The sequence below is a fragment of the Eumetopias jubatus genome, unplaced genomic scaffold, assembly GCF_037043125.1.
Source record: "Eumetopias jubatus isolate StellerSeaLion01/CBP00866 unplaced genomic scaffold, mEumJub1_p1.0 scaffold_12, whole genome shotgun sequence".
Taxonomy (NCBI): domain Eukaryota; kingdom Metazoa; phylum Chordata; class Mammalia; order Carnivora; family Otariidae; genus Eumetopias; species Eumetopias jubatus.
In genome coordinates, this window is record NW_028274818.1 from 62,648,724 (window position 1) to 62,665,816 (window position 17,093).

The following is a 17,093-nucleotide window of genomic DNA, read 5'->3' on the forward strand; positions in this document are numbered from 1 at the left end:
TGCAAGCTCTGAGTAAGACGGGTATGGTCGGTCAGGAAGTCTAAAGCACTGGAGAAACAGTATTAGGAAGCATATAGTACAAATAATGACAAGATAGAAAACAAATCCTGTCAGAGCCCGAGAATATATTTCGCTTCCGCGTGCTGTGTCTGTCTGTTTCTATAAACGGTCCAGAATAGAAACCGGATGTTTAAAATCTCTCTCCCTTTCACATGCTCGCCTCCCCCTCCTGTCTTCCTTCCTCTTCAGTATTAGTAGACTTACTATTTTTATTAGTTTGTATTTATATTCCCATTTTTCAATATTTGCCATTTGTGTGGATAACACATTAATTTTTAATGAAGTATTTTCAGACTCTTAGAATAGCTGAATCATAAAAGAAAACTTGAAATTGATATAGACTCTAAGGCAGCATTTAAACTGAATATTACAATTACTTTTCCCACTCACAGGTGGCAAATAGTCATTTTAAAAGATGGTGGGTGCTCCATTTAAATCTCTCCTATCTTTGTATAGCAGTCTAGTTTTTGTGTCTAATTTTCGTGGCACCAAGAGTGACTCAGGTACCATTCTAATGAAAATGAAAGAAATATCAAAACAATATTAGTGCTTTCTAAAAATTTCATCTTATCTGCAAGCACGGATTTTTGACAGGCCTTGCTGGTGTTAAAGAAAGTCAGTCGTGACTTAACTTGAACCTTGATTGTAATTTCTCACTGTAGCTCTGTTGCAGAACTCTGATTTTAATGAAGGCGGCATTTGTGTCTTTGAGTAGTTAATCTTCTCCAGTCAGGAATTGTTTGTAGTTTCGTACTTGTAAAATTACAATTAATCCTGGAAGATATATGAACAATTTTATATCACATGCTATTCCCAGAACTAAAGCTTTACAGTCCACTTTAGAACCGTAAATTAGTAAGTATAGCTTCTTCCAAAAGTTGATTATAAGAAGCATGGACATGGGAGATGTGGCATCTTAGCGACTTTTTTCCCATTCGCAAGTCATAAGGAAACAAATGATCAGTTTTACGTGGGTAACTTAAATCGTATTTGAATTATTATATAAATTTGCACACACACGCATGCACACATATGGTATGCTTATATATCTAGGCTTGTGTTTTTGTATTAGAAGAATATAATCATTTCACATTTTATTCTCTGTGGTAAAAATTCTAAATAATAACATGGGGCGCCTGGGTGGCTCAGTCGTTAAGCGGCTACCTTCAGCTCAGGTCATGATCCCAGGGTCCTGGGATCGAGTCCCGCATCGGGGTCCCTGCTCAGCTTGTGTTCCTGCTGTCACTGTCTCTGTCTCTGTCAAATAAATAAATAAAATCTTAAAAAAAAATTCTAAATAATATTACCTTTCTCAAGGACATTCTCAAGGACATTGACAGCAAATTTATATATATTTTCCAAATATTTGCATTTTATATTCTAAATAAAGATGACTGAATGTTTTGGGGAACACTGTGTGTCTTCTATGAGCTGAACTGCACAGAATGGCATTTTAAAGAAGCAGAGACACCTGAAAGATCAGTGGGGCCCCCTTGTCTTAGCGTCTCCCTGTCACCCTCCAGCCCTCCCCCCAGCAGACGCTTTCTAGGTAAGGAAACAGGCCCGAAGATGTAAGGCTCAGGGAGTGACTAGAATCTGTGATTTCTGACTGCTTCTCTTGTGTTTTCTGCTGAATTCACTCGACAATTTATCTGTTTCCAGAAGGAGGGAGGTGGGCTAGAACTGATAATCCAAGGCAAAATAGTATGTGCAGGTAAACAGATGTTTAGCAAAGCCGGCTGATCCAAAAAGCTCGAGACCAGAAGTTGGATGGTTAATTGAAAGGTCAGGAAATCATAACAAGTGATCCAGATGTTGGGCTGAGACATTTTCTTTGTGTACAGATCACCCGATTTGGAGTGCTATGTCATTTTTTCTGGGTACACCACTCCAAAGTTGCATCTTTTGACACATCCAATTTTGGTTTCTGTAAACCAGCTGAGGACATAAGACACATGGGTAGCAGCCTCACTGCAGAATTTGCTGTTTCAGTGACCCTCTTCCGCCAAGTCTCTTATGATTATCTCACGCACACTTAATTTGACAGACTGTAAAAAAAAAAAAAAAAAACCCTCTGCTTTGTTGTTTCTTTCTAAATCATTCCACTTAGTTTTCATTGAATCAGCAACCTCTTTTTTTAGCAATCATATTTCTGAGTTCACCGAAGGTTAAGTCACGCTTGTGCAAGCAGTAGAACCGGGCTTGGGAATACTGGTGATTAGCGGTCAGCGACCGAAAGTACTGAGTGTGCCCTGTTCTTCTTTCAGTCCTTCAGTGGAGATCAAAGGACGGTGTTGGTTCATTAGATGATCAGGTGGCCATCACTTCAGAGAGCTTCTGCTCTACTTTGGAGGGAACCACTAGAGTCAGACAAATGAAAATGTGCAAAATATGAACTCATTTTAGAAGACGACTCTGCAGTGCACTCCCCATGCACAATTTCCCTTTGCACCGGAGAGGGGGCAGCCAACCTGGAGGCAGAGGAAAAGGAGCTTTCTCTGTTCCCTTTTTGCTCTCTCTTCCCCTGGGTTAAGAAGAGCAGCTTCACACCACCCAGAAGCTGGGCCAGTGGAACATTCTTATACCAAGTAAACTTTAAAGCAGTGGCCACTTCAGCCCAGAGAGTCACCATTTGCGCACAGATTTGCGAGTGACCTGCTACTCAGTTGGGGATGGCAGGGGCTGCAGCCGTACTTTCTTTAGGGAGCTGATCTCTTCCTTGCATGAAGTCCTAGAAGGAGTGCTTTCTTAGGAGGTCAGGCTGCTGAAAATGCAAATGGTTTCCAAATGGGTTGAGATAGAGTCTTGGATTGAGAACCTGTGCCTGCTTTTCAAAGGGTACTATGAATGCATTAAGTCCCATTCCTAGAATGATAATGAATGAAGAAATCGACAAGTAATGAACAACTAACCTCTGTCTCAATCCCGGGAATGTAATCTTTCCACTTCTCTTTGTATCTTTTTTTTTTTTTTTTTTTGGCCAAGCGTCCATCCATTTTCCTTTCTTAATTAGGTCATAGTATTCACCAAGATGATGATTAGAACACACAACTGCTTCACACACACACACAAAATAAGGCAGTATAGCTGCCTCTTCACCCGCTTGCTACATCCGTTGTGGCCCAAAGGGGCGGGGCAGCATTTTTCCCTATGGATTTCATGAACAATCAGTTCCACAAAATGGTCTTTAAAAAAAGCAATACAGGATTTACTTTGGGACATAATGCATAAACTCGACCCTCTCTTTGGAGGGGCAAAACATACATTAGTATATGAAAAGCCTTGATACAGCTTAGCAATGATTGATCCTTTGTAAAGTTTAAGTGGGCTCTCCTTAAAATAATAATGAAGAACATCGGTAAAAATTGAAAACTTTACAGCTAAGGGTGTAAGGACATGGCACTAAGGGTTCCAAGCCGCCCCACGGAGCTGGGTTTGGAGACAGATCAGATCACCCGTCTAGGTGTGGAAGTGACCCTATGGCACCTCCCAGAGGACCGCATGGTTTCTCGTGGCTCTGTGATCATCTTTCATCCCTTCACCATGCTGGTCCAGCCCTGGTCTTTATTGTCACTGTAGTTTGTACCCTACAGTGTTGTGTGATGGCCAGGTCCATGCTCTCTAACTCACAGGCAGGACGAGCTGCTCACAGCTGGGGCACACGCAGGCCCTGCCCAATGGCGGGTCTGTTAGCTGCCCGTGAGCTCTGAGCTGTGCTTACTCCAGGCACCTGAGACTGTGTCATGGGATGGATTTCAGGAGAAACAGGTCCGCTTTGACGGGAGGGCTGGGGTGTCTCCATTATGGCCCAGGTGGCTATGGATGAGCAAGGAGAGTAAACATCTGCTTTTTGCTCAATTCACAGGCTCTCCAAAGGGATTTTTGGTTTATGTTCTTCCTCTTCTTGGGGATCTAGAATCATTGCTGAGTATATACAGAAAGAAGATGTGTGTTCATGTCATTATTAATTTGTTAATTCGATGTTTATACATACGCTCTTGAGGTAATTCCTGACTGCCGACTGTGGTAGCAGGGACCTGTGGTGGGCTTCGGAATGAACCCCGGGCTTGGAGAACACACAGGCTGGATGCTCTTGCCTATGTTGCCTGAAGTCTGGACGACCCTTTCCTTCTCGGCCTCGAGACCTCTTGTTCCTCAGGAGTCAGGTCAGCTGTCTTCTCTTCAGGGAATCCTTCCTCAACCCACAGTCTGCATTTCTCAACGCTTTGTTCAAACCACACTTTGATGAAGGGCCCAGGACGTCCTAATTATTATTTGAACGTCCGACTTGTTAGACGCTGCGTTCCTTGAGAACAGGACCCATATCCCGGTCATTTTTGTGTCTCGAGCATGTAGCCCAGTGCCAGGCACTTAGGCGACACTCACTTCATGAATTTGCAATGATTTGTATCTTCAAGTTCGCCTTTTTCAGTCTCCTAAAACTGTAGAAGGGGAAAAAAATAAATGAGCCAAAAGCAGAGTTTGATGTGTGTGTGCAACTTTTAAAAGAATATTTTATAACCTCTTATCTATATCCTCACATTTGGAAAAAAATCTTCAATATATGTGTATCTAATTACCATCATTGTAATGCAAATCTTAATTTTTATTGGGTAATGGTGTGTATCCAGTGAGCACGTGATAAATATTAATCACAACCATTAATGCTTTGATTTCACTGAAACTAGAACAGCTCCCTCACTCTATTCAGGCCATTTGACTACTCATTGTGTTATTAGTTGGTCCTTAAGGTTTGTAGGTCATGGTTAATGGAGTTGCTTGTTCGTGTTTTTAGCAGTTACGTAAACGCCTTCGACTTTACAGATTTTATGGCAGTCATTTGGAATGAGTTATGTATTTTCCAAGCTTTTGGTTTCCCCAGTGGCCTGATATATTAAAGATTGATTGTTAACTTGCAAATCTGGTGAGAGGTTTTTTTTTTTTAATCATCCAAATTTGACATTTTACATAATGCTCATGATTTCTGTGTCACAGGCCAAGGAGATGGTGTAGAATTGAGGAAGGAAACATTTTTCTTGTTTTCCATGGCCAGGCAGAACAGCCCTTGGAGGATGATCCTTGTAAAGAGAGCATCATTTCTTGCTCCAACCAAATATACTTAACTTCTGTTATGTCTCCCACTTTAAAAATAATCATTTCTGTGACCTGTGTCTGAAAGTGCTCCGGTTTTTCCACATGGCCCTTAAAACATAGGGCCGTTAACGTTGCATTTGTATTTCTTCTTTTGAATGATGCCACCCTGTTCAGCTGCAGGCTTATCTCCTGTGGGACCTGGCTGGATCGGAGAGTCCTGGACTCCTCGGGCTTTTTGCCAGAACAGGAAGGCCTGAACGAGTGTGGGTGAACAGCCCAGGCAGCCCCCCACCCCCGCCTCGGGGGTCCACGCTCCCATCTTGGTTCCAGATCTCCCCCTCTTGAGCGTAGAGAGCAAAGGGCCCCAAGGAAAGGCTGCAAAATGTGTTTGGGCCCGCTCTCTAGGTATCTCACATGAGAACTGCTTTCAGGGTAGGATTTGCAGGATTAGGTAGGGCGGGGCTAAGCAAAAATCTGAGCTCTCCCTGGGACCATCCCTGCCTAATCCTCTGTACTTAGTCACTCCCTCTTGTTGCCAATGCTTCTGTTTTCCAGCACTTGGAGCACTGCATTCATGGCATTTTATGTCCTTTCCTGTTGTTATATTGTGAACCACGTGTTCCCAGTCTCCGAGGTCCCAGTGTATAAAACTCCGTTGAATTAATGAATAATTCTCTAGGAACTGAAGTTGTTTTCATTTAAAAGCTGTTAGCTAATGGTTAGTATTACTATATACTGATTCCGTAAGTGCCCCCATTTCTTTCCACCAGTCTGTTAGGATTTGAACTCACCTGGCTTTATTAGCAGTTTTTCGATCCTTTAAGCTATAATATGGTTTGGTCCATCCAAAGTAACAATAGCAACAACTACAACAAAAACCAGACAAAGGAAAGTGAATACCTGTTACATGATAGGAACCACAGGCCATGGAGAAATGAAACAATCACTGACCTCTGTTGTCTGGAGAAAGAGATATAAAGCCCTCGCCCTAGCCCCACAGGTCCCATGTGGTAAAGACTTTGGTAGAGATGTGCCTGTATCTGCAGAGAGTCACTGAGGAGAGACACAAACCCGGCCTGGGAGATGTTGGAGGGCTTTCTGGAGGAAGGAACACCAAAACTTAACTTTATTTATTTATTTTAAAATAAATTTATTTATTAGAGAGAGAGCAGAGTGGCGGGGCAGAGGGAGAGAGAGAGAGAAAGTCCTCAGCAGACTCCACAGTGAGCACAGAGCCCCATGTGGGACTTGATCTCATGACCCTGAGATCACGAACTGAGCCAAAACCAAGAGTTGGACACTCAACAGACTGTATCACTTAGGCACCCCCAAAACTTAACTTTAGGGGCAAGGCTCATGCCAGGCAGAGAGGAAACCTGGAGAGAGAAGTGATGTCACATGGGAAAGGAACAACAGGGCAGTGGTGGAAGATGGGAAGCAGGAATACCCTGGAGATCCGTGCCAGGGACCTACCTGTCTCTGTGTCCTGTAGGTATTGGGAAACCAATGAAGAGTGTGAAACGGGGCCCAGTAGCAGATTTGCATTTCCAATAGCTCACGCTGGTGGCACCCTGAAGAGTGGATTTCAGGGGGCCAGGCAGGGAAACCAGACAGGAAATGATTGGGGCCTGCAATAGAGATGAAGGGCAGGGGATGGATTGGAGGAATATTTAGGAGGTAAAGTTGGCTAGCGTTGATGGGATATGAGAAGTGAAGAGAAGAAAGGAATCAAGTAATTTTCCTCCTAGCTATTACTGTTAGTACCTGTTTCTTTGGTCTAAATACCAGTGACTTTTTAAATTAGAGGGAGAGCGTGCACACTCAGGTGTGTGCAAGTGTGGGAGGGGCAGAGGGAGAGAGAAAGAATCCTAAGCAGGTTCCACACATAGCGCGGAGCCTGACCCGGGGCTCGATCTCAGGACCCTGAGATCGTGACCTGAGCTGAAATCAAGAGTCAGATGCTTAACCAACTGAGCCACCCAGGTGCCCCTCCAGTGACATTTTTATATCTCTGGGAATGAACCTGCAGGATGCCTTATGACTGAAGCCAATGACTTAAAATGACAATTGTTGGTCATATTTCTGTTTGGCTTTAATTTTCCTTAAAGCAAGTCTAATTTTTATTTTCAGATTTACATATATTCTATGTGTTGTTCAAACTAGATTTGTAGCTTTTACAAGAAGGACTTTAAATCCCAAGAAATGGGTGTCAAGAATTGTCTCAGAAGAGAGATTAGAGCTGATTTACTGATTCCCAGCATTGCCAGTGTATAGCCTTCCTTTCTCTCCCAGCAGGCTGCCCCCTGCTCCCTGCAGTTCACCCACCATACACCTGCCTCTGTCCTTGGTGCTGGTGAAGGCATCCTCCTTTACAGATACTACAGTAGAGTGTAATAAGTAGATACCTCTCTTTGGCCAGTCCTACTAATTGTGGCTCGAAGCGGTAGTCTTATTCCTAAGAGAAGAGCATGGAAAATAATCAAATCAAAATATTAAATCAAATAGTCAAAATGTCCAACATTAGAAGACTCGTTACATAAACAGCTTACGTAAATTCCCCACAATGGAATTCTAAAATGCCAATAACGTTGCTTGTTCGTAGAAAAGCGTTTATTAACATGACAGATGTTCAAAATATCTCCATATCTCCAAGGGGAAATAGGATAAAAGTAGTATATCTTATATGATTCCATTTTTGCCAAAAAAATAGATACAGATATATACCCAAAATATCTTCTTCACACTCTAGCTTTTATATCCCACACATGTGGACTCAATTTTTGCTCTGTGCCAACTCGTATATGGAACTCGGCAGCTCTCTTGAGTTCTCCAGAAGACTTCATATGCACAAAGCACTGCGGATCAGCATGGACGCTGCTGTAGAGGATATTATAAGAAAGAAGATGATGAGCATTTACACCACATGTCCCTTAGAAGAAACGCAACAATCTCCGTTGATATGTGGTTCTCTCTTTCAAAGTCCCTTCTAGGCTGTATTTCCACTCAGGAACCTTTGTCTTCTCTCTGGCTTCCCCTTTCCTCGTCATTTTCAGAGTCTTTGTCATGTTCTGGGGACACTAATTCCTTACCCTCTATCATGGAGAATAATCCAAGTCTGCCCCAGCTCTTGCCTCAAATGCACATACATTCAAACTAGCCTAGATCCCGAGTAAAAGGGAAAGTTAACATTACAGCCTTGTACACACACACACACACACACACACACACACACACGGAGCAAAAGGAAGTTTAGTAAAACAGTACTTACCTTTACTGTAGACTGCAATCCATATTTTTTTATTTTATGACCTGCTAGTGGCTCAAGACCCAGAGTTTGGGAAACTGCCCCAGGAGGCCAGCTAATGAGCCCAGAACTTCAGCAGTCCCTCTGGGATCTTCTCAGATTGTCAAATTATTTCTTCCATACACCTAGTGGAGAGACCGTTCTCCACCCTGTTACACACCCATGTAGGAGGTGGAGGAATGTCATAGTTCACATTCGTTATTTCTAAGCAGTGGGGTTATTGGTGTGTTTTCTTCACGTTTTCCAAGAATTTCTAAGTTTTCTGCACTGAGCATGTGTTACTTTTGTAAAAGGAAATGTAAACAGTAAAAAAAAATTTTGAAGAAAAGGCTTAGCTCAGGTTCTTCCCTCTTCTCAGAAACCTTCCCTGACCAAGCCCTTCCGTCTGTCTGTCCATTTTGCCCTTTTGATTTCTTGTCCCAGTGCTTACATCTTTGCCTTATAATGATCTGTTTTCATCATATTTTCCTCCTGGTTCTCAGGCCCTTGCCCTCCCCTGGTTTCATCACCATCATAGACCTCTTCTCCTTTCCCTCTGCAATGAGATTCTTTTTTTTTCTTTTTAAGATTTCGTTTATTTATTTGAGAGAGTGAGCATGAGCGGGTGGGGAGGGGCAGAGGGAGAGGGAGAAGCAGACTCTCCACTGAGCAGGGAGCCCGATGTGGGGCTCCATCCCAGGACCCCAGGACCATGACCTGAGCTGAAGGCAGATGCCCAACCGACTGAGCCCCCCAGGCGCCCCTGCAATGACATTCTTAATCTGAAATCCATAGATGGGCTGTGAATCTTCCAAAAATGGATGGAAAATTTAATGTTGATTCATTTCTGGGAAGCAGATCCAGTTAGTTTTTGAGTACCTACATTATGGCAGGCTAAGTTCTAGGTCCAATCCTTGGCCAGACCCTCAAAACGTTGAAGAATTCCTGAACCACCATTCTCCATACTTACCCTGTTTCCTTTTCTTGCCCAGAATGTAGGGGCCACGAGGGTGAGGACTTGTCTGTCTTGCTTACCACCAGTGTCCTGCTGCCTAGAACAGTGCCTGAAACATAGTGGGGCACTCCCAAGTCAGACATGTCCAATGATGAAGCATTATGAGGTAGAAAAGACATTTATTTTACTATCCCCATTTTTCAGAGTTGAATAAATGTCCTGATGTTACTTGAGGAAGAAGGAAGGAATCACAGGCGTCGTGAGACACTGGGAAGTCAGACTAGGCTGTCTGCTCAGTCATGTCGCCTAACTGGCTGTGGAGAGGCATTCGATCTGCACCCATGTGGCAGTCTGTCTCCTTGTCCCTCAGGCTGGACCCTGTGGTTGCCTCAGCCCTTTCTGTCTCTAAATTCCACTTGTGTTGGCAGACTCAGGGCCCCAGGCCAAGTCTGCAGGATTAGCTTAGCATGAACACCCGGGCCTCCTGACTCCTCACCCTTGGGTTACAGAATGTACAGCACTCTTTCCCTTTGGCTTCATGTCATATGGTTCATTTTGGCTTTGAAGGTAGTTTGTTCCATAAAAACCAGACAGGGTATTGTTTAAACAGTGGACTGATGTCTCAAGGTAACATATCGACCCACCAAGATCTACAAGAGCATGCATCACAAAACTGCCTCTGTGCCCCGATACGGTGTGAATATCTGATACAGCGTAGATGTTCTGAACCTAAGAAACTCCTCTGAGTAACGATCAGATTATCTCATTTTGCCATCAATTGTATTTTAAGATGTTAAGTGGGCAGAAAAACTGCTGTTTCCAGGGAAGCAGATTCTCCCAACTACTGCAAAATATCTTAAAAATCAGGTCATTCCGTCTCTAATCCCAGTTGTATTCCGTTCCCTTTTCTTCAGACTTTTGTTTGTGACTAGGACTGTGTGTTTAAAGTTCAGCTTTGTGTGTGGTATTCCTGTGATAATTTCAGTACATAAAATAAGATGTTTACAAAAGCCGACCTGAGACCGATACTATACAGCAGTTTAGCAGCAAATTTCTACTCTGGGTATTTAACAATAATTGGGATCTTTCTATTGGCTTTACATACACTCAGATTAGTAGTAAAATCTAAGCACCAGCCCATTTGGCAAACTCCTGCACTTCAGGCTCACAAATTTGCTTCTGATTGTGCTTTTCATTCGCACCTAGCTCAGATTTTTGCTTGGTGCTTTTTTAAATCCTCTCATTTACATACTGTGGTAAATTTAAAATGAGAACAGATGAATGCTGCTAAACTTTCCTATTTCACTGATGAATATGGTATTTTGCTTCAACTATCTAGCTGTTATATATTCAATGACCTTTAAAACATGAAATAGATCCTTCTTTTCATATACGCTGTGCAAGATGGATTATTAGTATTGTCTTCCCTTTGAGATGATGAGTCTGAGATGCCGAGGCTGAGCAGAGCACCAGAGAACTGATGGTCACGGGGTGAAAATTCTGTTTCCTACTGACGGGCTCCCACTGTCGTCGGGGCAGAGAGACCTCTTTCACGTGGGGTCATCTTGGGCCACGCAGGTGATGCATCCGTTCCGAGTGCATTTCTCCCTGCCCTGCAGTCCAGGGCACTACGGGCTATGGCACTGGGCCCCTATGGGGTGTTAGGATGCATAGTTGAAGTATGAATAAGAAAAGAGGTAGCGTTTTGAGGGGTGGCTAATACAGATTTGGCTCTAGCTAAGCCTAGTATGTTCTTACGTCATTTATTACTATTGATAGTCATGAGCTTGTTCTCCGGAGGAACAGTGTGAGGCTTGGGAGGTGTCAAGGAAAAACCGGAACCCAACAGGAGTTAAGGCGGTAAGAACAATTGTGTTCAGGAAGTCTTGCAAAATAGGAGGAGAGAGACCTCAGTCTAGAACTGGCCTCGATGTCAAATATAGCAAGGAAAAGTGGGGGTTTGCAGGCAAGGAGCAGGATGGAGTCGGGGCGGGAAAATCAGTGGATGGAAAATGACAAAAGGGCATTCTGGCTAAACCAACCTAACAGGATTCTTCCTGAAGGCAGGCAGGGTGAGCACATACCACCTGGGGAATGGTGAAAAGAAGAGGAATTCTGATCAGATATCAAGGTTGATCAGATATCAAGGGCCAGGGGATTCTCTCTCAACTGACAAGATTTTGGGCAATGCAGGCCTGACCAGGGCGGACAATGAAGCCCAAGATCAAAGCCGAGTTCCGAAGAGGGTTCAGAGAAACCCTATTAGGTTTGGTCGAGAGTCTTTGTTGGACGTTACATTATGGAATCATTAAGATTTCTAAAATCATGCTCCATCTGGAACCTGGTCTCCTGGGTATGTAGGCCTGTGGCCCCACTGGATGGCGGGCACAGCTGGAGGGGAGAGCTTTCTATTCGTTCCTGCATCTCGCATAGTGAGCGACAAAGCACTTTGCAGCCAATGGGGCCATTTACATGGTCAGGATTTCAATAAACCCACCAGGTGTGCCATTCATAGTGCAGGTGTCTGATGGTCAGAAAACTTCCTGGGGAAGGTAGAATAGAATAAGTTTGTAACGGTGTCCATTTGAGTTTCAATAACAAAAATCAATATTAATTTTAAAGTGATATATACTGCTTATAATAAAAATGCCATGATGCATAAGACAAGAAAAATCTAGGGCACAATTTTAAAGAAAAGTACAACAATATTAAAAGAAGGGAATCTTTCTATTTCAGAATGAAGGAATAAAAAGTTTTAAAAGTTATAACGGGGATGCCTGGGTGGCTCAATTGGTTAAGCGTCTGCCTTCAGCTCGGGTCATGATCCCAGAGTTCCAGGATCAAGCCCCGCGTTGGGCTCCCTGCTTCTCCCTCTCCCTCTGCTCCTCCCCCCACTCATGCGCTCTCGCTCTCTCGCTCACTCTCAAATAAATAAATAAAATCTTTAAAAAAATCCATAATGAAAAAATTCCTAGGCGATTTTGAGGTCTTTTTCTCTCCTAACATGGAAAAGTAGGCCAACTGCTAAACATTGAATTGCTTTACTTCGTCTACCTTGATCACACTCAATTGTGCTAAGAAACTGGAGGCTCTGAAATTTAATAAATGACCCTAAATCAAAATGTCTTACTCCAAATTCAGCTTGATAGAAAGCCAAGCTGGGGTCACTATATCTCGCTTTAGGCAAACCTGATATATTAAATCCAAATTTCCAAAATGGATTGGTTAAGTGGTCATTCTTCACTTAGCAACATGATCGTTGTAGTAAATCTCCCTTGTAATGCTTGTGAAGCATGATTCTGTATATTAGAACCCCCTGTGCCACATTTCAAGGGCAGAGTACATTTGAAAATATTACCCAACAAACCAGCAGTTTCATATCTCTCCCAGGATTTGGTTGTGCACTCTCCTGGGCCCTAAGGAAACAAAAAATGGGTCAGAATGGTCTCTGTACCCAAGGCAGGTATATTCAGGGAGCAAGGACCGAGGACCGGTAGAGTCCAGTGATTACTCTCCCTGAGGTGGGAGAGGCAGAGGGAGCTGGGAGCACTGACCCCCTTCTTTGGTCTTCATCCAGCTTTTGTGTGTCCTCCGACTCCTTACCCCTGGCATGCACCAGGAGCATATAGAGTTTGTCTTGATGGAAAGTCCTGCTCCTCCGCTTCCTCTCCTTATGTTGATTCACTGAAAGGGAAAGCCTGACATAATTAGGTCTGAGAAGAGTGATCAGGTTCTGTTTTCATCCTTGATCCTGCCCTGGCCGGTGGGGAGATTCCCTTACAGTTCTGTAGCTGGTCTGGGGCATGCAGGTGATCCGAGTTCACTGGGCCGTTTCAGTTATTGCAAGCTAAAAGATGTGGGTGCATTTCAGGGCTAGAGTTAGATGACAAATTTGGGCAGAGAGTGGCAAAATAAATAGTGTTTTTTTTAAAAATGGATGCCTCAGTTATAATGAGGCCAGTGTGGGAGAATCTGCTTCGGAAAATGATTTCTTAGAAGACATTGGAGTGAGCTGTTAGCTCTATCTGTGATTCTTCTCATGCAAACACATAAGGAAAGCTAGTCTTTTCGCCTTTATTTTTATTCTAATATACCTAGGTCAAAGTGGGTCATTCCCAGCATTAAAAGAGGGGGGTGGGGCCAGGGAAAGTAGTTTACTTTTTGTTTTTGGTGAGAGGGAGGTTCTTTCTTTCTTTTCTTTTTATTTTGAGGGGCAGTCTTCCATCTTTATCCCCTCTTTCTCATTGTGCTTTTCCTGGACCTTTTATTATGTTTTTATTTAACTTCCTGTTGTGGAATTGGGCTGGGGCTGGGGGGCAGAGTTCAGCCTGAAGGTCTTTTGGTGTAGATGCTATATTTTTAATAAATGTGAAATACGCTCATCGCGCTGTCTTCTAAAGAACGTTTGTTTTTTAAGGGTCTTTGTGCATTCATCTGGGGAAAAAAAAGCAACCAAATCTGCTCTGTTCAAATTCCAAATTCTAGGGGAGCAGATTGTCACAGAATATACAGAGATGAACTTCCAAAAATGAAAACGGATGGGGGAATCATAGGTATTCACCACACATGCTAAAAACATTAGTGCTTGGGAGTAATAAATGGGCATCCTGCTTTATCACAATTAGTTTATCGATTATTTCCTTAATTTTCTTTATGGAAAGAATCCTACGAATATTCAAGTTCAGCCTGTGCCTCCTGTGTTGATCCTGGAGACACAAAGGAAGTTTCATTCTCCGTGTCCAATCAACAGTGAAAATGAGCACAAAACTAGAGATAAGTCACGTAAAGGTCCTCATTGTTTCATAGTTGGTTTTGCATCCAAGGCACGGTTCTTTCTTTTTAAATCTAATATAGCAGCCGTGCAGAAGATATAGAGAGAGAATCTACCCTTCAAGTAAAAACGCCTTGGCTTTGCCTGGTCTCCATATTTATAATGGCTTCCCCCCGTTGACGGGCATCGTGCGTTGAGAAATGGTGTTTTAAATGCAGTGTATTTATTTCTGAACTTTCTGATGGTGGCAGTCTTTGTACAAACATGACATTTGTAATGCTGGTGGTTGATGTCAAAGTACAGTCTCTAAGTTTGCTGTTGGCATTAGTTTTAGAAAGCTGCTGTACTTAACATATTGATCGAAGTCACTCAAAATTGATTCTTAAAAGAGAGATCATTTCTGTGTTTGTGTAATTGCAACCTCATGCATGCTTTATGAATTTCGCTTGGCCCTCTCCATCCCCTCGGTTAAGTGGTTATCAGAGGTGGTTATCATCACTTACAACATGAGCAAAGCAAGAGACAGAGGCTCTGTTGACTTGCACTGACTGAGCCCGCATTTGCCGCTGGACTGGCATGCGTTTTCTTCTCTTTTTGGCTACAATACCCAACGGATCTCTCTCTGTCAGAAATAACAGCATCAAGTATCCTGGTAGGGATGGAGATCTCTCTGTAGGAAGCTTCAGGATTGATCCTGCAATGAGGTCTCAAGAGGTACAAGACACAGCTTGATTTGATTTTGACTTTTGTGTGGGTCTGACCAAGTCACTAATTTTAGGAGCATACTTCTCATGAAGAAGTCTGGCTATTCAAGATGAAGATCTTAAGATCTTTGCTATAAGAGAAATTCATCCACACCTTCAGCCTCACAGACCCTGTCTCTATTCTCATTTTGTGCCTTAAGGGTTCTTGGTTCCAGACTTGCTGACCTCCAGTTTCCATGATTTGACAGCCATTACACATTGTGCTAAACCTCTCCCTACCGTATACGAATTTTCTGGCACACCTTATGATAATGATGATTATTACAGACTACATAATTACACAACGTAATAAATATGTAATAACTTATCATTATAATTATCATTATTATAGCAGTAGCTAACCTTAGATAGTGCTTACTATGTACCGGCCATTGTTCTTGTTAACACGTCTAATTCTTATATCAGTCCTGTGAAGCAAGTACTACTCAAGAAACTGAGGCACAGGGGGGTCACGCAGGTACTACCTGATGGAGGTGGAACCCAAATCCCCACAGCGTTGCTTCCACATCTATGAAGAAGGGATGCTGATGTGAAGAACCTTAGGAATATGTTAGCTCCCATGATAGTAATTTTTATTTATTTATTTACTTATTTATTTATTATTTTTGAAGATTTATTTATTTATTTTAGAGAGAGAGCGAGCGAGTGTGGGGCAGGGGGAGGGGCAGAGGAAGAGAGAGAATCCTAAGCAGACTCCCCTCTGAGCACGGGGCTCGATCTCAAGACCCTGAGAGTATGACCTGAGCACAAATGAAGAGTCAGACACATTCTCTGTGTTCTCTGAGCTGCTGTCCTGCCCCGAAACCACAACTGTGGTCCCACAAGGAGCATCTGGTCAGTTTCTGAATTGAGCCCCAACATGCGTGATGTCAGTGTTGCGTACATATCTTACACCTGAGTACCCCATGTCTCCGTGTGAAAATCTGACGTACTGATCGATGGGAAAAATGTGGTAGAGAGCCTAAAATAGTCACACTCTCAGATATGTTTCTGTGACCTTAAATTCAAGGCAGGTTGATGAATAATGAGAGGGAAAAGAAGAGTAGCAATAATTTGAAATAAGGGAATGGCAGGAAGGGCAATTCAGTGAAATCCTTTTTCCCCATAATAAAAAAAGTCGTTGCTAAGTATTGACAGTTTACTGTGACGTCACACTCGGTGCCCTACAACAGGTCTGCCTGACTGCGGAGCCTGCGCGTTCTCTACAGCTTTCTGCCTCTGACAGAGATGATGGTCCTAGTGGACCCAGTGGCCATCAGGGGCTTGTCAAGACGCAGTCAGGTAGGGTCCCGAGAAGTGTTGCCAGGAACAAAAGTCACTGGAAGTATGGAGGAGCCTCACAAAAAGGCTACTGGGGGACAATGGGTGTGCATGAAAGAAAAAAATACACGTGCTCGCACAAGCACCAAGAGAAGGTGATGGTGATACATTCAGGAAGGCAGTGAGTTTCTCGTCTGTTCACATGGGCTGTTGAGCAAGTTTACTGCTTCCCAGGTCTTACCACTCAGGGGCGGTGGGGTAAGCCTTGTGCCACCACGTATCGCTGTCACACCAGGCTTTATAGCCTGTTTGTCACAGTACGTTGCTCCTTTTATAGGCTCTGTCTCCTTTCTGTCACTGTGGTAATGTTCACGTTCTGGATCTGGGTAGAGCCACGGGGCTGTTCTTCATCAGCGTGGCACAAATCAGACTTATAAAAAAATCTATTTCACAGAGCAATGTATCAGGTATTAATAATGTGCATATATCATATATAAGCATATATATATTTTTTTTCTTTTTTGGTCACCCAATACAGAGGCCTCTACCTAAGACACAATAAAGAGACACATTTTTTTTCTTTTTCACAAGATGCATGGTTTCTTATTTTAAACCAAGTTTGTGCCCTGAGCACTCCTTTGTCTCGGAGGGTCTCGAGCACAATTGTCAGCGTTCCTGAGGCTGCAGGTGAGGATGGAACCAGTGTCAGCCCGGAATGATCCATCCAGGCATGCTTAACTGGCAAAGTGACTCATCACCACCTTAATACCACAAAGCCCAGAAATGTCCTCTCCTCCGAAAGTTGACGCAGCTCAGTCTTGGGGAACATCTAATTGGACATTTTAACCCAGACAAAGATGTTTTGGAGGATTAGCAGCCCAAACCTCCATTCCCAGGAGCTGGAGG

At 43.2% G+C, this 17,093-nt stretch overlaps 1 protein-coding gene across 4 annotated transcripts in view; it reads left to right on the plus strand.

Annotated features, from left to right (window-relative positions):
- The window catches only part of SDCCAG8 (SHH signaling and ciliogenesis regulator SDCCAG8), a 231,952-nt gene that overhangs the window by 179,327 nt on the left and 35,532 nt on the right, over window positions 1-17,093 (plus strand). Inside the window, exon 17 of one of the 4 annotated variants that reach the window (XM_028111549.2) lies at window positions 4,064-4,944. The exons of the other annotated variants lie outside the window; for them this stretch is intronic. Coding sequence (XP_027967350.2) covers window positions 4,064-4,067 — 4 coding nt within the window. The 3' untranslated portion in view covers window positions 4,068-4,944. Of the gene's footprint in view, window positions 1-4,063; window positions 4,945-17,093 lie in introns of those variants that run through there. 4 annotated transcript variants of the gene reach the window in all.